General features: G+C 32.9%; 3 protein-coding genes across 7 annotated transcripts in view; 2 read left to right on the plus strand and 1 right to left on the minus strand.

Annotated features, from left to right (window-relative positions):
* Positions 1-425, plus strand: part of LOC107472733 (probable amino acid permease 7) — a 4794-nt gene extending 4369 nt beyond the window's left edge. Inside the window, 1 exon segment of the mRNA XM_016092259.3 lies at positions 1-425. This exon segment is cut by the window's left edge and continues 15 nt beyond it. Coding sequence (XP_015947745.2) covers positions 1-203 — 203 coding nt within the window. The 3' untranslated portion in view covers positions 204-425.
* A 2203-nt stretch (positions 426-2628) lies between these two features.
* On the plus strand, positions 2629-4701 carry LOC107457604 (transcription factor MYB80). The gene is made up of 4 exons (XM_016075806.3): positions 2629-3327; positions 3471-3609; positions 3749-3878; positions 3990-4701. Exons 2-4 carry the CDS (start codon positions 3477-3479, stop codon positions 4699-4701), a joined length of 975 nt encoding a protein of 324 aa, XP_015931292.1. The 5' UTR covers positions 2629-3327; positions 3471-3476.
* Positions 4608-25478, minus strand: part of LOC107496916 (proteasome activator subunit 4) — a 43241-nt gene continuing 22370 nt past the window's right edge. Inside the window, exons 1-34 of one of the 5 annotated variants that reach the window (XM_016118270.3) lie at positions 20504-20818; positions 19203-19305; positions 19000-19112; positions 18605-18727; positions 18256-18357; positions 18000-18165; positions 15871-15987; positions 15584-15762; positions 15283-15499; positions 14903-15139; positions 14690-14817; positions 14469-14586; positions 14183-14395; positions 13937-14092; positions 13781-13857; positions 12682-12887; positions 11931-12144; positions 11749-11828; positions 11539-11656; positions 11283-11453; positions 10630-10798; positions 10504-10547; positions 10368-10410; positions 10130-10281; positions 9789-9883; positions 8802-9700; positions 7739-8008; positions 7561-7656; positions 6540-6718; positions 6079-6160; positions 5804-5928; positions 5366-5458; positions 5051-5204; positions 4608-4941 (exon numbers count right to left, since the gene is read on the minus strand). In XM_016118270.3, coding sequence (XP_015973756.1) covers positions 4900-4941; positions 5051-5204; positions 5366-5458; positions 5804-5928; positions 6079-6160; positions 6540-6718; positions 7561-7656; positions 7739-8008; positions 8802-9700; positions 9789-9883; positions 10130-10281; positions 10368-10410; positions 10504-10547; positions 10630-10798; positions 11283-11453; positions 11539-11656; positions 11749-11828; positions 11931-12144; positions 12682-12887; positions 13781-13857; positions 13937-14092; positions 14183-14395; positions 14469-14586; positions 14690-14817; positions 14903-15139; positions 15283-15499; positions 15584-15762; positions 15871-15987; positions 18000-18165; positions 18256-18357; positions 18605-18727; positions 19000-19112; positions 19203-19305; positions 20504-20664 — 5442 coding nt within the window. In that variant the 5' untranslated portion in view covers positions 20665-20818 and the 3' untranslated portion in view covers positions 4608-4899. Of the gene's footprint in view, positions 4942-5050; positions 5205-5365; positions 5459-5803; positions 5929-6078; positions 6161-6539; positions 6719-7560; positions 7657-7738; positions 8009-8801; positions 9701-9788; positions 9884-10129; positions 10282-10367; positions 10411-10503; positions 10548-10629; positions 10799-11282; positions 11454-11538; positions 11657-11748; positions 11829-11930; positions 12145-12681; positions 12888-13780; positions 13858-13936; positions 14093-14182; positions 14396-14468; positions 14587-14689; positions 14818-14902; positions 15140-15282; positions 15500-15583; positions 15763-15870; positions 15988-17999; positions 18166-18255; positions 18358-18604; positions 18728-18999; positions 19113-19202; positions 19381-20503; positions 20819-25478 lie in introns of those variants that run through there. The other 4 variants (XM_021135247.2, XM_052253541.1, XM_052253546.1 and 1 more) reach the window with 4 other exon arrangements.

Below are 25478 nucleotides of genomic sequence, written 5' to 3' on the forward strand. Positions count from 1 at the left end.
AGATCTTGGGGGTTCTTGGTGGCATAATCTTTTGGCCATTAACGATATATTTTCCGGTGGAAATGTACTTGAGTCAGGGCAACATTCAACCATGGACGACGAAGTGGGTCTTGCTTAGAACTTTTAGCATTGTTTGTTTTGTGGTGGGAATGTTTACTCTTGTTGGATCCATTGAAGGAATAATAAGTGCAAAATTAAGCTGAGAGAATCTTTCCCCAAAATTGGAAATCTTGAATTATATTATGGAAATGTCCTCTTTCTTCCCCTTAGTTTTTATATTAAAAAAACATTAGTCATTAGACATAGGACTAGAAAGCATAAAGCATTATGCTTAGAGAGAGTATTGAATTGAAGGTTTTGATGCTTTTGTCTCATTAATATGTATGATTGAGCTGCTGGAACTTAAAATTACATTGTTTTTTTTTTAGTTGGTCTTCGGAAACTAGTTAGTTTCATCTGTAATACTGAAAGATAGATATAAGATGCATTTTTTTTTGTTATAAATTTCACTCTCAGAAGCCTGGAAATGAGACCCGTTGTAGGGCTCTAAGTTTTTAACTGAAAAAAAAAATGACCCTACTTCCACTTCCACTTCACTCTTAGCATTGTGGTAACAAATTGAAAGGAAGAATGTTTATATGCACAATTTTTTGTGTACCTTTCTTTTCTAAGTATTTAAACTGAAAGTTAAGAAAAAATAGAATACAAAAAGTTTGTCTTCTAATATCAAAGGGCAAGGTGTATACTTGAGGCATACAAAACAATGGTAAATGGCAGTTGTAGTTGTATTTGCTGGATTTGTTGAATACTCATTGCAATGAGCATATGTCACCTTGATCCCATCTAGTTTCTTAGAATGTATTTCAGAAATAAACTAAAAACTTAAGATCTTAGTTAACTTGTAAGGATACTAAGTGACAAAGCGAGGCAAGATCAAAGAGAAAAACCACCCAGCTACTACTGGGTATCTAATTCTAGACACAAATTTTTGCACATAATACACAAAATTTTACTGTAAATGTATTTTCTTAGATGGATGAGTCAATATTCTGTAATTCTTCAAAAATTTATATGCTACACATCAAAATTTTTATACTATACGTCAAGATTTTTGTACTATACATTAAAATTTATGTGTTGTGTATATTTCATTGATATAGTATACAAATTTATATATAATACAAATTTTTGCACATCGCACAAGTTTCTGTACTCTATTTTTTTAAATATTTATAAGAGAAGAAGAAGATGAAAACAAAGAAGACTAATAATAAAAGAGGATGAAGAAGGAAAAAAAAGAAGAAATTAAACAACAACAAGACAGCGGTGACGACAGCGACAACGTTAAAGAAAGAAGCTTACAAAAAAAGAACATGATCACGATAATAACAAAAAAAAAGAAGAAAACTGAAAAAGAAGCACACGAAAATTTGGTTAAAAACTTGATTTAAGAAATACTTGTACACCTAGCATTTCTCTTTTCAACCAGTAAAAGAACGTGACTACTAGTTAAAAATTAATAACTATTTCTATACACAATTTTAAACCCGTTAACTAGATGGTTAAGAAACCCAGCCAAACGCCAATTACACCAAGCATCTTGATTTAGAAATGGCATATTATAAGCTATTATTATTTTTAACATGGCAAATTTGCAATATAGGGTCACGATTCAGCGGTTAATATCAAAACTTATCGCTTTACTTATATACATCGATTCCGCAAGTCCCCTATTACTTCCAAAGATCTTATGCTTTAAAATGTTCTGAAAGAAAAATTAGGTGAATCAATGACTCTGTTAAAAACAGACCTCTCATATTTGAATATTTGTCGCTTGTACGGAATGTTTAGGGAGTTTACTTAATCCCAAATGTAGTTTCGAGCCAAAACCATAGTTAAAGATCTTTATCGATTCAAATAAATATGTGCCCACTAAAAATCAGTCAACCAATTACTGTAGATTTGTATAGAATACGTCTGACACACGAATTTTAAAATTTTATAAGACACAAAGATACATATACATATAAAATATAAAGTATTTTTTAGATAAATCGTAATGATATTTTATTGATATTAAAATATAAATTAATTTTTTAAATTATTTTTAATGTTTTATTTTAATTATATCAAATATTTAAAATATTTTTTATTTTAATAAATAATAATATATACTATATTATCTAAATTTATTTCAAAAATATATGTTAAGAATAAGATTAAACACGCTAACACGTAATGGTATTTAGGTATATCCAAACGTGTCCGAAGAAGAATTTTCTATTTTTTTTACACGGTTGAACACCATAAACACGCGTGTCAGACGAGTATCAGTAAATGTCGTCTGAAATATATCCGACACACAGAGACGACAACTCAACAAAATATACATGCTTCATAAATATATACATATATTGTTTAAGTCAATTTTTTTAATGTCTCTTGTATTTCAACATAGATTCTATAGAAACAATTTTGTAACTGATTTTTAATATACACACAGAACACGATTGATTATTCTATTTGAGAAAATTTTGTCATAAATCACATTACATAAAAATATCATTTTGAACAAAATTAACTAACGACTTTATTGGAATCCTTTGGCAAATGGCAATCATTTTAAAAGTATACATAAGATGTAAAACACGAGCCTACAAGGTAGTAAGCACTAAGCAATTAATAGTGAAAATGAAGATCCAAGATATATCGAGAAGTGATGCATGTCAACGTAACCGTACTTGTGAGATCCAATCATCCAACACACGAGCAAGCATAGGATGACCACTTAAAAAAATCCAAAACCATAACTAGGAGTTTGCTCAAAGAATGATTGAGACAGCGCACGTGAAACAACCTTAACAAGCATGGGGATTGGATCTAACCCTGCCATGCCACTCTTGCTAATGAAGAACCGAAAGATGAGGTGGTTTTGTGTGATCAAAGCAGAAACCTACCCAACATGTGCATTGAAAAAAGCGCACAAACTATGATCACAAAGCGGTCAACAAAGAAAGAAAGAGAAAGGGAGGTGTTGACTGCGGCATCTTGTGGGTGAGCTACCTGCCTCTCTCACACGCACAATATAGCGTTGAATTCTTTAATATAATCATGCGCCTTTGATGGATGCTCTTTGGGCCTCTTTACCCATGTTACCCCTATTGCATGCAATTTCAATTGCCATAACATAACCCCCTTTATATATAAAAAGAATAGGGAGCTACAACCAAAAATATGCACACAAGAAAACAAAAAGCAAAAGAAAATATTTCCTTTTTGCTTTGTCTCAAAGAATTGAAAGACTGGTAGAGTGTGTTTCTCTAAGAGGTTGGTGTGGGAAACAAAGAAAGACAATTCTTATAACTTTTTGACACTTCCCATTATTATTGTTATCATTATTTATCATTTTATCATTATTATAGTCCCTTTACCTGCCCCTTCTCAAAACAATTTAACAAATTCCAATACAGAAAACAATGGGACGCATTCCATGCTGTGAGAAGGACAATGTGAAAAGGGGACAATGGACTCCGGAGGAAGATAACAAGCTCTCCTCCTACATTGCTCAACATGGAACCCGCAATTGGCGCCTTATCCCCAAGAATGCTGGTTAGTTCCTATCTTATATTCATCCGTGTTGTCATGAATTATCTGTTCTAAAATCTTAACAAAACAAATGATTTGGTATTAACCTATAATAATGTTGATGTAAACAACCCTTTTAATAGTTAATTGATTATGTATAAAGGTCTCCAGAGATGTGGAAAGAGCTGCAGGCTAAGGTGGACAAACTACCTTCGTCCTGATCTCAAACATGGCCAATTCTCTGATTCTGAAGAACAAACTATTGTGAAGCTTCACTCAGTTTTTGGCAACAGGTACATTGAATGTTTAACATGTGCATCAAGGTTTCTGTCATCTTTAACTCGGGTGATTTAGCTTAATCATACTTTAAGCCCACAAATAATCTACTTAAATTGATGTTTCAGGTGGTCACTGATAGCAGCACAGCTGCCGGGACGCACCGACAACGATGTGAAAAACCACTGGAATACCAAGCTGAAGAAGAAGCTTTCAGGCATGGGAATTGACCCTGTGACACACAAGCCATTCTCACACCTAATGGCTGAAATCGCCACAACCTTGGCACCGCCACAGGCAGCGCACCTTGCCGAAGCAGCACTTGGCTGCTTCAAGGATGAGGTACTCCACCTTCTGACCAAGAAGCCAATTAGCTTCCAAGGCCAACACTCAACTATGACACAAGGGAATAACATCACAGATTATATTAACTGTAAACCAGAAGAAAAGGATGACACTGTTGAAAAGATTAAGCTTGGATTATCAAAGGCAATACAGGAAGAACCTGAAATGATGCCCTCAAATAAGCATTGGGATTCCAGTGCAGCTACATCTGCAAGCTATGCAATGTCATACAGCGTATTCCCACCCATGCCCGGGTTTCAGTATAACCCAGTACCTTTTGGGACTAAAGGGGATGCTTCACCATGGAGCCAAAGTGTATGCACTGGGAGCACATGCACAGCTGTAGATCAGCAAAACCAGTTACATGAAAAGCTTGAAGAAAATGGGGATGATTCCGAAGCTACAAAAGAAATTAGAAACTTATCCAATATTTTCAACTCAGATTGTGTCTTGTGGGATTTACAAGCAGATGATCTAATGAACCCAATGGTGTAAGAAAGATTACAGAATTGAGGAAGGCCAAAAACTCAACTTATGGAAGCTGGAATAAGGAATAAAATTATTAAGATAATCAATGGTACAAATGTAAATAAGAGCTATTTTTACAGATTATAGTTACACCAAAATGAAAAGTATTTTTTCCTCTAACTGATATTTTTAGTATTATCACAGCAATATCTTTGGACTGTAAGGTCAAGCAAAATACGATGATGAAGATGATGTATCTGCCAGGATCTGTAAATATATGGAAATAAGGTAAAAAAGAATTATGAGAGGCAGAAATAAAAAAATATTTTTTTATGAAAGACAGGTCTCTTCAGAATATTTAGAAAAAACAAATTACCTCGAGTTGCTCTTCCGTAAATAACTCTTTCTGAACATTCCATGTATCAGCGTGAGTGCGCCGGAACTCTGCTATAGCTTTTGTAACAGTAGATTTTACAGGGGAGGGCTCCCCACTGAAACGAGCCAGCAATGTAACATGCTCAGGCAACCAACTGAAAAGAGAGTTAATTAAATTAGGTGCTTAGGATTTGGTGAAAATTTATTGAATTTTCCTAGTTCGCTATCAGTTTTAAGTTCAATTAAATCAATTCATCACTTTACTTGGATAAAGCATTAAGCATGTCTGTCACATGGATATTATAGCAGGACAAACCTGGGCATATCATATGGAGCTGATAATACAGAAGCTGCCAAAGCTAGTACAGCACCATGAATAGAGGCCATGGATGAACCAGAACTTGATTTTCTGCTTCACGAAATTTTCACATCATGTTACACACAAACATTAGCATTCAGTTATTTAATATAAAAAATCATAACTCATAAAATATGCAAATATCACCTTGAACATACTCACTTCACGCCTATACAAGTAACAAACATTTTTTTACCCCACAAACTGCAGTGACTCCTATCTCACACTATATATAACGCTCATGTATGTTTAAAGGTGAAACCTATATATTACTTTGCAAGACCATGCACATTAGATAAAGAAAGTTTGATTCAGAGAAATGATCTGGTGCCATTTTAGCAGCTAAGTTTCCTACAAAACAACTAATCTTTCCAGGAACATAGGGAAAAGAATGACCTTGACTTCCTTCTCTTGTATACATTATTTGCCTCTACATAAGCTCTATTGCGGAAATCCTTAGCTATATCTTCATCTCCACTCTTCATTAATCCTGCTAAGACTGCTGCCGCATGTTCTCTTACCTAGATCAAAGATCAAATCTTCCATAGTGAGACAATTTAAAAAGAGACAATCAAAATAACAATAGTAAATTATCAATTGCAGCCATCAATGATTGATGTTACACAAGTAGATATTTTGCAATATTCGATAACATTTAGGGGAGAGCTTACCTCAACTTGGTTGTCTACTAGTAACTTCTCAACAGTACCCCAAATTTCATGTTTCTTCGGACTTGAGAGAATGAAAGTGTGCCTGTTACAGAAAGATAAATTTTCATTTGTGCTTTGCTTCATGAAAGACCAAAAAGTAAAATAACACACCCTACAAGCTTAAACCGGAGGACTAGATAAATTACAATAACAACTAAGTTTTACACCACTACGTAGAATCAATTACATGGAAGTAAATGACACCAGTGTGCCTATAATAGAAAATAATCATCAATGAGCAAGATGAGACACCCGAAAGGTATGCTTCATTAATAGTTTTTGTTCTTCTATAAGGGATCACTTGTCCTACATAGTCTTGTACATTTCAATCTTAATAAAACTTGAAAAACATGATCAATGAATAATTATAATTACTAGTCATGGCTATAAGCCACAGCAAATCTGTCAGAAGATCATCATACCTGTACATGAAAGTGCGCAGATATGTCAAAGTAGCAGATCTAGTTCGCCAATTAGGATCACTGGCAGCAGAAAGAATCACAGAGATAGCCTTCTGGAGGTGAGGTTCCCAGACAATCATCCATTTTAGCAATTCAAAAGCTGCCTTTGCTACTGTTGCTAAATCTTTATTCGAGGTTTCCTTACAAAACAAATAAAATTACTTAGAATTTTGATCATTGACATGCTTCTTATTTGATTGACAAGGGAATCAAATATATATATAAAATAAAAATAAAATCTTATATGACTTTTCAAATACAGCTTCTCAAAAATCTAAATAAATATTAAAGTGCATTACAAGAAGCATAGTAGCCTTCATTAAAGTGAGAAAATTTCTGAGACTTAAGCTAAGGAGCTTTAGGTCTCCAAACAAAAATTTCAAGATAAACCATCTATGTGAAAGGAAACTGAGTTAAGAAATGAAAATGAGATGCACAAGTATAAACACAACCAAGGGTCTAATAGAATAAGAAAAAGATCAACATTGTATAGAAGTAAGAGGAAAGATTGTTGGTCTCGAGAATATTTTTCACTCACGTTACGACCAAAAAAAAAAGAAAGGAAGTCCCAGGGAATCCTTGCGTAGCACAAGCACAAATGCAGGATCAAATTTTAAATTAATGAATTTCAGATGCTTGTAGTCTAGATTTGGTTATATAATTAATTGGCAATCATACTACTGTTTTCCCAAAGATGAGGAACCCATAGTTTTGGAAGAAAATTAAGGATGACTGGAGACCAATTCAATATATATCATGCTACAATTAACTGTTGCAAGTTGATGACAACCTCAAAATTGAGGTCAGTGTTTTCAGTAATACTCTGATCAGACAGATGCTAAGAAAATGCAATTAAATCCTAATACAACCAAGATGATCATGAGTTCAAACACTTAAGAGAATTAAAAGCATACAAAGCAACCATACAAATGAAAGATATAAAACAAAGATGTTATAGTACAGTCAAATCTATACAACAAACCTGCAAAGAAATAACAGGATGAAGAAGCCCCACAATAACATCAAGTAGATAAGAGGATCTCCCAGACTTCAATGATGAGATGATGAAGCATAGTAGCTGCAGAAATTTCAAAATTTAAATAATTAGTGAATGGAATGACGAATACAAGCAAAATTCAGCTATATGATTCCATTAGTACCGTCTCCATCCACTTCGTATCATCTTGAGAATCATTGTCTGCATGCCCATTTTGAGATCTTGTATCTATGGGATTGGTTACTTTGTCTGATTGGCTAACATTCTGAATGTTAACAACTGCTTCAGCAGCTCGTTCAGTAAGAAGCTGAACCCAGCTTTCATCTTTCATCGGAGTATCAACATTGCTGCTTGTATCATCATGATGACTTGAGTGATATAGTCGAATGTTTGAGCACAAAACAGATAGGGTAACACCTAGAGCTTCCCTCACCTGTTACATGTACAAATTGAAATAGATCATAAACCCAACCAACTCACAAAATTTGATTGCACTTCACATTGATTACATATTACACCCATTCCAGTTTCTACCATGATCCCCAACTTAAAACATGGAGGAGCTGTAAAAGAGAGACATTTCATATGTTCGCATAAAACCTGACCATGCTTTGGTATAAAAAAAGTGAAGGCACCTCAACAGCATGGTATAAAATTAAAAATATATCAAATTCAAAAACATATAATTACATCAAACTGGATAACACGGTATTCAGTTTTATAAAGAGATAGCATTGTGAAATATACAAGACTTAGAATTACAATCCTAAGGTCACTTGTTTACCGTATTGGCTGAATAACCAACCAAATGACTGACTGAATATGCTTGTAAAATATTAGCTATTCATCCTTGTCCTAAATTAAATACTAAGAACATCATCATGAATAAATAAATAAATGAATAAATACTAAGAATATATTGAGCTTAGGGGTTTATAAATATACCAATATATCAACTGCTGGCATAACAAGATGTGGAGTTATTAAAAAATGGCATGATTTTCCTAAAACTACAGAATAAATAAGCCGAGCTTTAAATTTGCACGGACAACCACGAAAGATCAATTACATAGTTGAAGTACATATACTGTAAAGAAGGGAGCTCTGAAAAAGTAAATAGAAGAAATTTTCTCACCAAAAGAAAAGAAAAGAATTTAGGACAATTACATAAGGGAAAATTTAATCAGGTGATCAACTAATCAAATAGAACCAGAGAGAATGCTTACTTGGGCTGATGAGTGGCACATATTACCAAGAACTTCATTCAAGAGTATATTGTGGAGCTGGATTTCAGCAACTGGCATTTTCTGTGGGGATATTTCTATCAGCGCAGCTGCCAGAAAAGCATATCGCTTGGCTGTTACAGTGGTAGCTACTGTTGGAGGTAAAGGTGTCATCAAAGCATCAAGAATTTTCTGCCTCAGCAGAGGAACTCTTGTTCCATATTTCCCTTTGCCAGTAACTGCATACCGTATGCAAGTGGCCCATTCAGGAACTGATTCAACAGATTGTGCTAGAATGATATTCTTCAACTGAGGCATGAGCCAGTTTTCCCACTCTCCCAATAGACCATCAACATCAGAGTGTAACACACCCGCCAATACTTCAGCAGCTACACATTGTTTAGACCTCTCCTTGGCAGTTGTAAACTCATCTACAGCGCCTTTTAGCGCCACTACAACTGGCATGCCGCATTCTTGTACAAGCCGCTTGAAAATACGTGCAAAACTTGAGTAGAATGTATCACTCCCAAAAAATGAGATCCAACTTGGAGTGCGTGGCCATGAAGCCGAAAATTCAAAGTAGAAGCGGGTTATAGATTTGTCAGCCAAGCTTTGGAAACTGGAATCTCCATGACCTCCTCTAGAAGCACTTTCAGAATCACTTATGATATGAACATGAGAAAGACTATTGAGTGTCTCGTTGAAGAAACCCTCTTCCTGAAAGGTGTGAGTTAAAGCTTCTTCAAGGGATGACTTGGCATTGCCTTGCAAATCCTCGAGTACAGCAGATTTCTCACCAGGTGACAGCTTGTACGGTGATTCCTTTAAGAGTGTATTCAAAGCCGAAATTGCAAGTATCCTTGTCTGAGGAAGTTGACTTTTCAAATTCTTCAAAAAGTGGCCTATACGAGCAAAAGCATAAATAGTAAACACAATGCACAAAAGATAGCACAAAGGAGGATTCAAAAGTATATAACAAGCAATACAAACCAGCTGTTTCACTCAGGATTCTAGTTGATGAATTTGGGTGGTTCCGAGAAGCCAAAGCTAGCAAGAGCAAAACTCTGTTAGCCATTAAATTATACCTGAAAGAGAAAAGTATTTTATTGAGCCAAGGCTTTGAATGTGCAAAATTATAAAATAGAAAGCATATACAAGTCAAAAAGATGTAAAGCAGAAAGCAAACTAAAGATGAATAAGATAAACAAAAGTAGTGAAGAAACAGAGCCTAAAGCATGTGTCAGGCCATCTCAATCTATCGTGAGTGTTATAACAACTTTAAAACCTAGTCAAATATGAAAAGAAAGAAGGCCAAATGAGTTGCCATTTACCGCCAATGCAAGCCAGTGGAATCAAAACTCATGGAGCCAACTTGAGAAACCAAATCTGAAAATCCCAGTCCACAAGTATGGTTGTCTTTGTCTGATATCCTAAAAAAGCTTTTAGATACTCCAGAAAATTGGATGTTGTACTTTACAAAAAGCTGTTGAAAATCAGGAACTATTAAATTATATCAAGACAATAAAACTACAATACAAGTCAACAATCATCTGAAGGGAATAAGTCTACCTCATTAATTGCTTTCTGAGCTTTCAAGGATTCATGATGAGAACTTCAAGGAGAAACCAGCAACGTATTAGTCTCTCAAATTACCCATAGCACAACAATTTCTAACTACAATGGGAAACAATGAAAATGGAAATACCTTGAGAGAATGGCCATGATAAATGAAGAGAATGACTTCAGATCCTGGAATCAAATAAAGCATATAAGAGACATGAAACTAATAACCACCCAGAAAGACAATTTAAAGAAAATGCTTGATCATCACCGTAGTCAAATGTTTAAGAACCGTTTGTGAGGCAAGGACCGAACAAGAACCCAGCACTGCATATTCCTCGGCATTGGAATCCTGCAACTTGGTGGTAAGGGTGATAACACACTTAGAGATCATAGACGGCCATCTCTTGATTAGCTTCACTAGAGCTTTTCCTGCAAGCCTAGCACCATATATCAAATTAAATCAGCCACAAAAACACTAGTGACATCAAGTAACAGTTAAAAATTGTTGGACTAAAGTTTTAGATCAAGATAAACATTAACAAGCTCATCAAAACATACTTTGAATTTTACGATGATGTCATTGTGCATAATATTCTTTTCTATATTACTTTTGTTAGACCACAATTTTAACAGAGAAGATAAGGAAACAACAAGAAGAATAGTGAAGACATCATACTAAGCACCCATGGTAGACATTGTAAAACTTTCTAAAGGCTAGTTAGTAGTGAATGAACAAAATGTTAAATGATTTCATTCTTCTATTTTACTCTTTTAATAGAATTCTAATTTGTTAGATAATCAAAGATAAGTTACCAAACTAAAAAAAATATAAATATGATCCAACCTAAATCAATTGCTAAAACAAAAATTAGAACATAAAAAACTTTATATTATAATTAGTAATGGAAGTTGCTCACTTACAGGCGCACTGTTTCATAGCTATGCAAAGAGAGACTCAACAAATCATCCACCAAAAGGGTCACATGATCTGATGGGCTGAAATTCCCACTTGTTCTATAAAGATGATAGGATGCTTGTGAAGATCTCCACGTATTGTGCATGAATGCCTTGTCAATAAGAGCCCACCTCGGTCTGGGAAGAAAATCAAGAGTTTTATTAGAAATGTCCATAGCACATAGTTCCAGTGATCAAATCAAAGTGTGTGAAAGTATTAAACCTTTTCTTTCCTTTAGAACGACTTGACACAATGAAATTAACCGGAGGTTCTACTATGGCAGCAGATTCCAACTTCCAAGCCTGCCTGTGACTCGACCACTCATCATATTCCAAACTACCTGTTTATAAAATGAAGCAGAATAAGTTAGGTGTGCGTATACCACAGAATTTGGGAAGTGCTTGATAAGTAATCAGAAATGAAACAGAGTACCATAATTTCCTAAAGAATCCATAATGCGTATAATGAGTATCAAAAGGATGCTGTCATCTGATTTTTTCTCCAGAATATACCTGTTAAGTAAACGAGATCAATGGGATATATGAAAAAGTACAAGCACACAAGTTGAAGGAATAGTGTACACTGTACAGAGGTGCGTCAATGTTGATCCTTACTTGCAGGCTGTATGTACAATCTCAGCAGCTTTTTCTCGCAAAGCGGTACTGCCAACAGTACATCCTGTTGCTCCAGCAATTAGAAACTTATGATCTGAATCATCAGCCATCCCATTCCTTGAATTTGGGACAAAATCAGGCAAGCAAGAAAAAAGTCCTTGCAATGATGACTCAATTCGTAAGAGAGTCACTTTCAAGTGCTCTTTCTCATCCCCTGCACAAGACATGACATTCAAGATAACAGTGGGAAAAGTAATAGATAGACTTATTAGCCACTTCCATAACAATAACCAGTATCCAATCAAGTCGAGTAACCAGCAAAGCATCATCTCTCAAGGAGTAAAAAAAGCAACTCTGTTAAAATCCATGATTTTCTATGAAAATAATAGAGTAAATAGTAACTTGGGAAATGAGAGGAAAAATACATTCCTCCTATGTGATGTGTGTAGATTGTATGCAGATTGTATTGTTACATGAGAGAATGCTAACATATATAGAAAGAAGAGTAATAAATGTGGAACACCTACTCAAATATTCTCCATAAACGCACAATCTAAACTACTAACCACTATTTAACATTAAAATCTCTCATTATATTTCAAAACTCCACAATTTTAAAAACTGAGAATACATAATACGAGTTATTGTGCTAATTTTCTCACTCTGTCAAAAAGGAATGCAAATAAGAAACCTTGAATCATGAGCTAAGAATGATGCATAACTAATCGAGGTAAGTGCATGTGTAATATACCTTGATCCACATGCATTTTAGTTTCGCATATTTTTAACAGATCATCCAAAGCTGACTTAAAGTGAATGTCTAAAAGCTCATTTGCAAACTGAACTTCTTCATCACAAGGAATATGCCACTTAGGAGTCAATCTTTCATCTGCAGTAAAATCTTTTGTACTAATCCATTCTTCTAGAGCAGCAGCATCAGGATGACTGAGAACACATCTACAAAACCAAATGTATAACATTCAGATAAAAGAAAAACAAAACCACAGAATAAGGAAAAAGAAAACTAAGGGTGTCTTTGCGGGTTTGGTTTAGAAGCAGAGGGAAAGCCTTTCAATTATTTGACCTTGTTCATGAGTTTCATTATTTGGTGGGGGAGTGTTTTAGAGGTTCTAGTAATAAGTATTGACCCTCCAACCCCAATTTGCCACCCCAAGGCCCCTATTTTCAAGTTCCTCAAAATTGGCGAGTTTTTTATTAGATTTTAATTTAATTTAACCTTTTATCCTTAACAAATTATTGTAATATCATCTATATCCATATATATTAATTACAATAAATTTTAGTCATCGATAGAATGGTAAGAGATATATATGATAAAACCGTTCATTTCCCTCCTTATTTATATTAAAATCATGAACAAAAGGAGGTTTAAACACCTGCTGCCTTTCCTTCACTTCCCCAACTTCTCCTCTAAACCTGTTTGGTTTGTGTTGTTAATTTTTTGTTTTCATATTCAGTGTTCTCTGGTTTCCAAATTTTGTGAAAAAAGAATAAAAAACAGTGAAAACAATAAGGGTCTGTTTGTGAAAACAATAAAACCCATTTCATGCTTTCATTTTTTTTTTCTTCACAAAATTCTAAAAAGAAAAAAACACTCAAAATGTAACAGAAAATGAAAATAGAATTGAAATTGCAACCAAACAGGCCCTAAAATCCTGTTTTCTGATTTCACTTTTTCCTTCACAAATCTTAAAAATAAAGAAGATTGAAAATGAAAACTGAAAATAGAAACAGAAATGCCAACCAAACATGCACTTTCCTTCCCCTAGAATTTGCAAACACACCCTAATAAAACACAACAAAACTCACACAACCAGCTATATACATACCTGTACTGATCTATTGGATAATAATGAACCTGACTTCCAAGAAGGGATCGGAGAAGATGATCAGCAGCCCCATTAACCTTTCATTGAGAATAAGAATAACCAAGGTCAGATATGTACTAGTAGACCATTATCAACAAGGTTGAGAGAGAATAAAACCTTCCAGGATGGTGAGTCAAAAGCCAAGAAGACAGCTTCTTTAAATTGATCCTTATAGCGGAGTATTGCCGGACCGCCAAAAGTGATGCCAACTGATAATATTTTTAATTGATAGTCGATTGCAGCCTCAAGAGCTGGTGAAATTGTGGATCTATTCTGAGAAGAGAATTCTCACTGTTTCAGATTTCAAAAGAATCCTGCAGCAAAATTGCAGAGGAAGTAATCACTTCAAACAAAAAAGGATACCTTGGTTGAAGAAGCATAAAAGGTTCCTCCTGCAAATCCAGTGTGTGGTGTTCCTTTCAAGGAGGATATCACAGATGTTAATATTGGCTCAACGAGTTGACTAACTGCTTCTTCTGGGTTTGAGTGTACGCATGCACAACAGAGCAGTCCAACCTCAGCAATAGCACCAGGAAGAATATTTGTCCTCACAAACTTGGAAATTTTCTTCAAAGCCTGTTTAACAATGATGTGTAAGCCAATAATATATTCCTCCACAAAAACTAGGTATTATAATACTTTTAAGAACCTGATTATAAAGTGATTCCGAAAGCCTCCCAAGCAGAATTTCAAGCAGACAGAAGTAGTATGGACCATCATCAACCAGAAAAGTCCCTGATGCTGCTGAAGAGTGCAGACCTTCATTTCTAATATACCAAAACCATTTATCCAATTATACAAGGAACATACACAAAATACAGTTAAACAATATCATTGCCAAATAAAGAAACATATTGCACCTTTACTTACATAACACTGCTTGGTTCCAAGTGTAGAAGTAAGGAAAAGAGACGGCATAAGAACTCATCCAGCCATTCAGAGAAACGTATCATCGGCATAAGTGACAAGTCATCAATTTTATCATCCAATAAAGCCAACTGCAATTACGGTGTGGGCCGATTAAATATTCTTTGTAGTAATAAAAAGCTGTTTATCCAATACATCTAAAAGTTGAAAGCTCACATTTGAAAAGATGGAACCAATTAACTGCATGGTAGCCAAGGTCTTCGGAGGGTCATTAGCATCCATGCCAAGTAATGCATTCGATAATGAAACCCCCATAAGATCAATTAATGTTTCATCATCACCACCAAGATCAACTTGTTTCATTGAGGAAGCTGATACGGACGTAAAAAATAGTGAACGCCCAACAAATGCCACTGACATAACTGCAATTTTCAACTGGTGGATGGCAGTCATCTAGCAACGAAGAATGAATGTGGTCAGAAAGGGAGGCTAATATAAAATATTGTTTGTTTGAAGAATGACATACTTTGGACAAATCATTGACCAAAAATAACATGAAATTTGACCATAGAAGAAACACATCCAGCACTACTAACCGTCTCAAGGGCCATTCTGAACCGAGATGCCACAAATGGTAGAACCAAAGAGGGTTCCACATAGGATAATATCGAAGTTGCTGCAGCTACTGTCTCAGAGAGATGCTCATTCTTGCTGTATTGTCCCCGATCAATTAACTTTAGCACAGAATTAACAAAGAAGACCCTCTCTGATTTCCCAAGATGTTGTTCAATTGGTTTGCTATTTTTTGTGCCCCTGCAAACAGAACTTGTCCAGTTGCATAAAACAGGCATGTCACAGTAATAGAAGAACAGATGATAAACCACACTTCATTCTTACAACTGTTCGTTCTGCAGGCGCTTCTGAAATTGAAGCACCAAAACAAACTGAAGAAAATAAGGAAAACTTGAATAAACCAGAATAATGAGAGCACTGAGTGAGTAAACTAACTGCTCCAAAATGTTGATCAACTTCTCAAAGTGCTGTTGTGATGAACTACCAGGTTTTAATAAATATACCTGAAATCGCAAATGCAAGAGATCAAAATAATAAAAGAAAGTGGTATCATGGTTCAAAACTTCAAATATTAGAATCGTACAAAAGTATGCTGCAGTATATTTGCTTACAATTGTTTTGGCTATAGCCTTCGCAGGAGTGGAACTTTTGTTGGAGAACAAGAACTTCGTGTTCCTTGGGACATCCAATGAATAGGGATAAGATCCACTGCCATTTGCCACAGGAACCTGTGATTCAAAGTACAAACATGAAATGTAGGGAGCAGTGCAAATGAACCAACTACAAGTTTGCATAAAACGAGCAATCAGTTAGTGCCAAAAACTAACCAAATTCATGTGTTAAAATTTTGACTGTTATTTAGAAAATCAGGGGAACAAAAAGAATCTAACTTGAGACCTCTTAATAGAAAAGCTCTAACACAACCCGATAAACTCTCTCCCAAAAGCCTAAGCTACAGGCGGGAGGCAGATGAATAATTTTTATATCCAACAGAGGAGAAACATAATAACTGCATAAGTTTAAGATTAGCATTTCTTGGTCATGTCATTCAGAAACAGTATTGGAATTCCTATTGGCATAATGATACATCACAAGACTAATTGTCTTTCGATGCTTGCATATATGCATGAGAAGGATTGTGGAGGACTCAAGAAGCTAATTATAGTATCTGCTGCAGTACAACAATGTTTGTTTCATGGCCTTGGGAAGATGCAGTAGCATGGTGACACATGCCAACAGTCAACAATGCTATATAGAAACTGTGCATTTTTGTTTACACTCGATGTAAACAGAAATTAAGTAAAAGAATCTAGCAGTCAAGGATAGTGATGCCATGCATCAAGTTAAAAATGGAGCTTGATGAACCACCTTATCCAACTGAGAAGATATGATAAGTATAGGTACACCAAATCACGTGATTCATGGTAAAGTTTTTCTTCCCTCTCTAACCCAGAACCCCTCTCTCCTGAAGTCCACACAGTCCCTGCCCCTCCCCTCCACTCCCAATGCCCAACCCCCAAAATCCACTATTCCATAATTTCACTCCCCCATCCACAACCTGTAGCCGCAGTTCCACTCGTGGGAAATGGCAAACAATAACCACTTCACTCCACCCCACCCCTTTGCCCCTCTTAGCTGTTCTTCAAGTTCTACTACTCCCTCTATTTCACAAAATAAAACACAGGTCGCAAATTCCATTAGCTTCTACGACATTCTTCGGTGTAACAATGTTAATCCTCCATGTATGGTGTGCTTGGTTTTGTTTTATTGCCTATTCTTTTTTCTTTTCTTCTCAAAACAAGAAAAATATAGTAAATAAAAATCTAGGTTGCAAAATGTGAAATTATTAGTCACCAAAAAAAAAGTGAAATTATTAGTTACTCCAAGGTAGCAAAGGAAGCTGAGTAGAGAATAATGGAAGATTGGGATTGAAGTGGGTTTAAAGCTTGTTTTGTATACTGAGCATACTGATTTCTGTTGAGATTAAGTTACGTTGTTGGAGATGGTGGTCAGGAGAGCAGACAGGCAGTCTGGCAACCTTGGGATAATTTTGGAGTTTTGGGGAGTGAAATATAGGGAATTTGCTTAGTGTGTACTTGGTGTATTAATACAATTTGTGTGGGTAACTGTCAGATCACAAGGAGTATCTACCATGACATAACCTGTATTAATTCATGGCAGGTACACCCACTTTACTGATTGGAACACATAATCATCCAAAGACGTGGCATTCAGCATTAACCCATACAAGAAATCTATATACATATATATTCACGACCAACACTTGAATAAAATTAATCGTTTCACAGCTTCAAAGTGTTACTCCCACTGGTCCATTTATCTATAACTTAATTATGAAAAACTTTCACTAAAATACCTTTAAAAGTTTGGTATGAATAGCATACAAGGTACAATTGAATAGTGAAATTCTTTATTGCCATGAGAACAACGGATAAAAAAGACCACCAAGATTTTTTTTTTTTTTGCAATATCAAAATAACACATAAAGGAGGGTATAAAGCATCTTTTATATGTTTTGTAGTTGATATCTTAGTTGTAATAACAGAGAGATTATCAATAAGTTAAAAAAGGATAAAACAAGAAACAATCTCGATAGTTTGAGACAGAGATGGCATATATATACTTTGTGATCATTCTCAATTAATCTGCTTAGTGCCAATATTAACCTAATGTTAATAAGACATAAGACAAGCATTGCTAGTCGAATTTATATGCTCACCTCAAACATATTCAAGTATCTGGCAAAAAGCAAAGGCAGAAAGCACTCCAAATCAAGATTGTGGTAATTTTTTATAACCCGGGCTACCACATCTGCCCATTGACTGTTCCAGAATTGGCAATTTGGTATAGATCCCCACAAGTCTATACATTCTTCAATCCAACCACTGCCAACTCAATTATAAAAGTTAATTCCGCAAAAAGCCAATAAAAAAATTAAAAAGAAAAAAAGAAAGAAGGAAATATATGCTTCTTACTGTGAATAAAAATCCTGATTGTCCTCGTTCATAGGAAGGAATAGTCTTGCAAACCCAGATCCCTCAAAGGATGAATTATGCCATGGGTTTTGCAATAAAGATCTATAAATTTATTCATTGAGCACAAGAAAATTCATCATTAGATAATAAATAATATAGTAAAAAAACAACCTTAAAAAACAAATAAATGAATAATAAATCCTTATGTGGCTGATGGCTCAAACAAGGCAATTCACTTTAATAACAATTTTAGCTAAGCATCAACATAGAATAAAAAAATAAAATCAGAATGAGAAAGCTTTCATGAGGATAAATCAACGTTATACAGAAACAATGCCAGAGCACTCACTTAAACTCAGACCATATCTCAAAGGCAGAACCTGATGGGAAGAATCTCCGGCAGGACTGAACAAGGGTAGTTATAGTTTCAAAGTGTCGTTGTCTTATTCTCCAACCTTCTGGACCTGTACTTCTGTAACAAGAAAACAATAAAAGCGATCAGCACCAAATATTAATATAATCTAATATAAATACAAAAGAATCAATCGTTTAATATATATCCTAGTATTTCAAATCAGCTAATTTAGGTGTTCATCCACATGTCAGTGACTAAATATTAAGACTCTGCTTCCTTTCTTTTATTATCCTTTGCTTTCAATGAATTAAGTAGTTGACTAAGAAATGACAGATTCCGGTTCTAGGATATTCTTAAACAACTAATAAACAATATTCATGTGAACTTACCTAGTAAAATGTGTGCTGATCAACGTATCATACAAAGGCCGCCACTGAATACTCAATGCAATCTTTTTCCTATATTTGTTGAGTAGTCTGACTAACAAATTTCCCCATCTAACCTAATGGACAAAAATGAGATTATCGTTTAAGAGCATGAAGAGATGTATTGAAATGCAAAAACTCCACATCTCTGAGACAGAATGCAGCACCTGTGCATAAAGCTTGTTACGGGACAAGTGAAATAGTTCAAGGCCCATCTGAATAAGGGCTTCGACATCTTCCAAAGCTACATCACTTTTGGCCTTTATAAAACTGCACAAGACATGCAAAAGTCAGGTTTCATTCCCCTCCATCCGGCAACTAACTCCACCCAGATACAAGCCATAACTGGGAAAATAAATAAATAAAAATAGTTGTCTAGTTATACTGTAGCTTTTGAAACAATAAATAAGCAATGGATGAAAATAAGAATCTCACAGGACTAGTCGATACTCGATAGCAGATAAGCAGTACACAGTATTATACAATTGCTAAACAAGGTCACCTTTTGCCTATTCACAGCTAGTTAAAGTTTAGGTGACAACAGTATCAAGCATATAACTTTCAAACAGAGTGATTCACTAGCAGATTCCTTTTTAAGCTCAAAACTTTTTCTTTTGTATGTAATTAGTATAATTGCAACATGACTTGGATGAAAACGTTAAGGGTCTTATTGACTAGTAAGTGGTAACAGCATTTCTTGCACCTCTCATTTCAATTTGTCCAATTTCATCATCTCAATTCCCACTCAACTAGCTAAACATAACAATAAAAAACATTATCACATATTGAGACCAATAATTCCTTCTCTCTTCAACTTATTGCTTCACTTTGCAAAACCCACCACAAACAGAAATCCTGTACCACCGCAAGACAGAGAAAACAGAAAAAACTCATATCCATAAACAACTCCAACATACATCATTCTCCCCCTAACAAAATTGCAACTAGCTTACACAACCATAAATCCAACACTCCTAAAACCATAAGAAAAACACAAACACAATCACTTCCTCTCCAGTGACTTCCATCTCCAACTCAAATAATTTATAACCACGATCACAAGCAAAACCTTTTGCCTTTTCTTTTTTTCCCCCCCTACTTATGCCTAAAACACCAAAATATATAACTAAATCAACAAAAAAGACGCAAAACTACACAGAGCAACAGCATAAATGATAAATCTCAATTAAAAACCAAATGCATCAAACCAAGATTACAAGATTTTCTTAGTTAAGGCATGCACAAAAATAATAAGAACAACTTCAAACAAACAAAAAATGAAAATTAGAAGTGATTTAAGGTCAAAGAGAGAGAAAGACACACTTGAATCGAAAAGCTGAATAAACAACAACAAAAACCCGAATTTGATTGAAGTGAGTGAGAGAGAGAGAGAAATTGAGGTGTAAAAAATTGGAACTAAGGAAGTGGAAGAAGAAAGAGATAAGAGAGGGAAAAAAATGGAACTGACAGGTCAAGGACAGAGATGAATTTGAGAGTGGAGAAGACGGATTCGGGATCGTCAGGGCGGAAGGAGGCGGAGACATCGGAGATGACATGGCGGAATGAGTCCCTCTCGGCGGCGGTTTGGGTGGCGAGCGGCGGTGGAAGCCATGCATTGTAGAGATGCATAGTTTGTAGTTTGTAATTGTAAGCGAAGACTGAGTGAGCTGACCAAAAATGCCGCGGCAGAAATAAGAAAAACGCACTCACAAAAAGATCGCTTTCGGTAATTGGGTCCTGTGACTCTCTCTACCTATATATAGAGAGAGAAAAAGAGTGATAGAGATAGATAGATATGAAAACGGTGAGAAGAGAGAGAGAGAGTACAGCCTTTCTCAACAAGAAAGAGGTGTCTCAGACACAGAATGTGTATCTGAATAATGCATAATGTTTCGTAATAATTAATTTTTTTATATTATTATAAATTATAGATTCATTTTAGTAAAACTAAGATGCACTCAAAATGGAGAGTTGTTTGATAAAAGTTAGCCAAAATTATTTAAGTATTTTTATCTATTAATTTCAAATAAAATTGACTGTATTTAAATTTTTTTTTTAATTTTTGGCAAAAAATTACTATCGTATGAAGTTTTAAGGTAAATCACTTTATTAAACTAAACAACAAATAATATAACGCAATTCACCCAAAATTAAAATCGACACGTAAATTACTCAGGCCAGTAATTCTATATAAATCGAAAAAAATGGTAAGATTTCATTTCATTCATAAATCGAAACACTCTTGGTCAAATTATGTTTTATCCAAATATATCTAAAAAGGTTGTTTCAATTTATATAAATCGAAACAACCCTCTTAGATTTACTAGAATAAAGCATAATTCGATTAAGAGTGTTTCGATTTATGAACGAACTGAAATCTGACCACTCTTTTTCGATTTTAGTTTTAGGTGCATTGTGTTACATTAATTGTTGTTTGATTTAAAATAAAAAATTATTTTTTTTATTAATATAATATTACGTAATTGAATATATAAATAAAATTATTTTATATTAATAATATATTAAAATTAATTTGTTTATATATTAATAATATAAAATATTTATATGACCATTACTTAAATTTATAAGTTTAAATAATTTGTTGAGTTATTACTAATAATGCACAATATATTACTAAAAATTTACACACAAAAATTTATATTATTAATATGTGAAAATCTTAGAGTTATTTTATAATTTAATTTTTGTCTTTGGTAAAAACACTATATCCATTGTTAACAATAATAACAAATAAAAGTAAATGCTTCATTTAATTTCTAACCATTTTTTCTCCTAAACAAAATAAATTACAATTCAACTCTTAATCATGAAAATAAATCATCAATGGCTCTGATCCATCTTGCACTTTTTGTAGTTAGTAAAAATTATTATTTTATTTTTGTTAGGATGTGACTCTCTATAAGAAAGAATAATTAGAAAACAAATTGAATATTCACTAGACTTGTATCTTTATTGTGCGAGCTGTTTAGAAAAAGTAAAACAATCAATGAAATATGATACATTTATTTTGAGTATCCTACTTATATAATTATATATACAATAATATAGAGTTATAGTTCAAATAATATAATTTTTTTCTTTATTTAGAGATATCGAATTCGAGTCTTATTTCTAATTTAAAAAAAAGATTATATATACAATAATAATTTTTTCTTTTTACTTATGTATAACTATATCAATGAAAACTAGTTATTTATACTCATTACTTGAATATATTTATCTAAAGAAAGAATTTCATATACTAACAAGATAAAATAATTTCATATCATTATACAATGAAAATTTAGAAAATGACAAATTATGAAGTTGGAAAAAAAATACTTTTATATTATACAAAAATGTGCTAACTCAATTATTGGGGGTATAAAATTTTTATTCCTAGCCATAAAATTAACTAAAATTGTTGCAATTCAAATAACTTCACGCAATTCGAGTAAAATCATTTTTAGCAATGAATTGTTTATCATTTTGTTACGAAAATTGTATATATATTTTTTATGAAGACGAAAATCGTATCTTAATGCTTACGTCACATCATTCAACTTTACTACTAGGTAAAATTAAATAATGATATAAAACTATTATTCATACCCAAATATGTCGAAACAAATAATAGTGAGTGGGTTTTATTATTAATTATTTATTGTTAATTGTTGGAGAAGAAAGGAAATAGCCAAGGTGTAGAGTTTGGCGTTTACATTGGCATTGAATCTGTGGGCGTGAGGTGTGACAAGTAAGAAAGTGATTGCTTATTACATGTGTAGTTTATACTTTTTAATCTTGTAAATTATGGATTACTGACTTAATGTAATTTAATTAGTTGGTTTAACTGATATTGGTATTGTTACATTTATGTATAGTTTCTTTAATTCAGTTCAAGTATTAGGAATTGGAAAACAAAATTACTAGAGTATTATTGTATTTAGAATTAGCATTTGATATTTAGAGTTTAAAATTTATAATTATAAATTAAGATGCAAAATAATTTTTTTAAAAATTATTGATATTAACTGAAAAACTTGACTCTATAATTAAATTAATGCTTAATATTTTTTTTCTTACACACCTACGCTGCATAACACACATCTATGTATACTTGAATAATTTCCCTAATATTTTAGTCAATCTCTATTTTCATAAAATTATCTTTTTTGTAAAATTAATAATTAAAAATTTATAATTTAATATATTTAATCAAATTATTTTTTAACAATTTTTAACTATTATCTCCTTAAAAACAAGTTTATATTTTTTTACTAAAAATAAAAAAATTCGAACATTCAATTTTTTAAATAAATATAAAAAAAATATGTCATTAAAACTATAATTGATTGACAAAAACAGCTAAGTTCATATTAGTAGCAGTGGCCGCACAAAATAACATGGCCTTCAACCACAAAAATATGGTTTCTTTAGTTTGTGACACGAGATAGAGTGTTATTTGGGGTGATCAATTATGCTTTGGATATATCATTTTACTGAAGATAAAGAAGTATGACTAAAAAGGAAATAAAATTTGATATATACTTGTCGTCACCATTCATTCACCTTGTAAACTCGTGCTTCGATTTGACCTTTCAAGAAATTTAATATTAATGCAATGCAGAATAAGTCATCTTCTAGCTTGGGAAAAAAGATATGCCTAACTTAGTACACAAGATATTAATATTGTTATGTTCACATTAATTAAAATTAGAATTAACTATGATTTTAGTTTTTATAATTTTGGTGTTCTTAAATTTTTTTATTTAAAATTATCTATAATGTTAAATTTTGTTTAAAAATTATCATTTTTCTAATTTTTGAACAAAAATACTTTTTTTTTCTCATCTTCTATTATTCAAGTAGCACTAATTTTTTTCTCTCATATACATTTTCATCTCTAAAATAATACATGATATACTCTTTATCACTCTCACTCATTATACATACTATTCATTCATACAAATCACAGAAAAAAGAGCAAGAAGGAGACTAAACTAAAAAGAAAAAATTGAAAAAAAAATAGAAGAACAATGAGAAAAAAACAACTATGGCATAACGAAAAAAGAGCAAGAAGGAGACTAAACTAAATAAAAAAAATTGAAAAAAAATAGAAGAATAATGAGAAAAAAACAACTATGGCATAACGGAAGAAACTATTGCCGCCGCTGCGAATGTAAACTAAAAGAGATGAGGTGAATGAGAAAAGAGTTAGAGGTTGAGCAAGAGAGAAAGAAGGTACGAAGATGAGAAGAAAGTAGGTGACGGAAGTACTATCGCCGCTATTAAAAGTTTCTCACATCATTGTTTTATTGTTTCTACCGTTGTTGTTCGGTTGCCATCATTGTTATATTGCACTGAGTTTTCTTTGTTGTGTTGTTAATTTACTTGATTGATTTGTTTGAATTTTAAAACAATAGTAATTATATGACTATTGTTGTTAGAGTTAGAAAAGATCTAACAAATATAAAAGAGATTATGAAAGAAGCAGAGATGGAAGAAGAAAGCTTTTGATAAAACTGTGATAAAAAGAGAAAAACAAACATAAAAATATGTTATCTGAAATTTATTTTAAATCCAGATTTGTTATAAACGATTTTGATTTTTGGCCAAAATTATAGAGATTAAAATTATATTTAATCCTTAAAATTATCTTGTGTTAATTTATTTTTATATTTTATGTTACATGTTGATTAAAAAGTCTTAAATCCTAATTTAAAAAACAACAAAAAGATTTTTTTCAATTTTTTGCTATTATAAAATATAATACGTATAAGGTGAGTTATGAAAAATGCTAAAAAAATCAACACTTCTAATGCAAAAAATATAAAGAGTTAGTTAATGTTAATTTATAATAAAAAAATACAAAATTAAAATAGCTACAAAAAATAAATTTAATAAAATTTGAGTTCAAATAAATTATTAAAAGATATTATATCGTCAACAAATTATAATTTAAATAACATATTATTTCCTTTCGGTCTCGAATTTTTCTGTTGAGTCGAAAATCCAACCTGCGGTCGAAATTCTTCTTTGTGAAGAAACTATAAACAACACATTAAAATAATAATTCTTTAACAAAAGTTTAATTTGACGTCGTTGACGCTGACTGGGGTAAAGAATATCCTTTTGAATTTTTCTCTTTTTTTTCTGCATATCCACGTAAAAAGAGCAAAGGTCCAACACAAAAAGGAAAATGAAACTACAAGGAAGATCAGCATTCCACATGGATTCAGTGATTCACCATGCTCGTAGCTTTTAGCATGATATTCAATAAAACTATTATGGAATGTTTCATAACAGTATATATTATTTCTTCCTCCTTTCAATATATATTAAAGCATACTAAAATTCGATTTAATTATTCTATTAATTTTTATAATTTTATTAAATTTTTAATTAAATTTTTATATTCTTTTCAGTTAAATTTTTATATTATT

The sequence above is a fragment of the Arachis duranensis genome, chromosome 1 (genome assembly GCF_000817695.3).
Source record: "Arachis duranensis cultivar V14167 chromosome 1, aradu.V14167.gnm2.J7QH, whole genome shotgun sequence".
Taxonomy (NCBI): Eukaryota; Viridiplantae; Streptophyta; class Magnoliopsida; order Fabales; family Fabaceae; genus Arachis; species Arachis duranensis.

Bases quoted from the DNA above. Each gene is read 5' to 3' on its own strand.
- LOC107457604 (XM_016075806.3), top strand. From the start codon at position 3,477: ATGGGACGCATTCCATGCTGTGAGAAGGACAATGTGAAAAGGGGACAA. The intron at 3,610-3,748 runs GTTAGTTCCTAT...TTATGTATAAAG, and splicing joins CCTTATCCCCAAGAATGCTG to GTCTCCAGAGATGTGGAAAG. The intron at 3,879-3,989 runs GTACATTGAATG...TTGATGTTTCAG, and splicing joins CACTCAGTTTTTGGCAACAG to GTGGTCACTGATAGCAGCAC.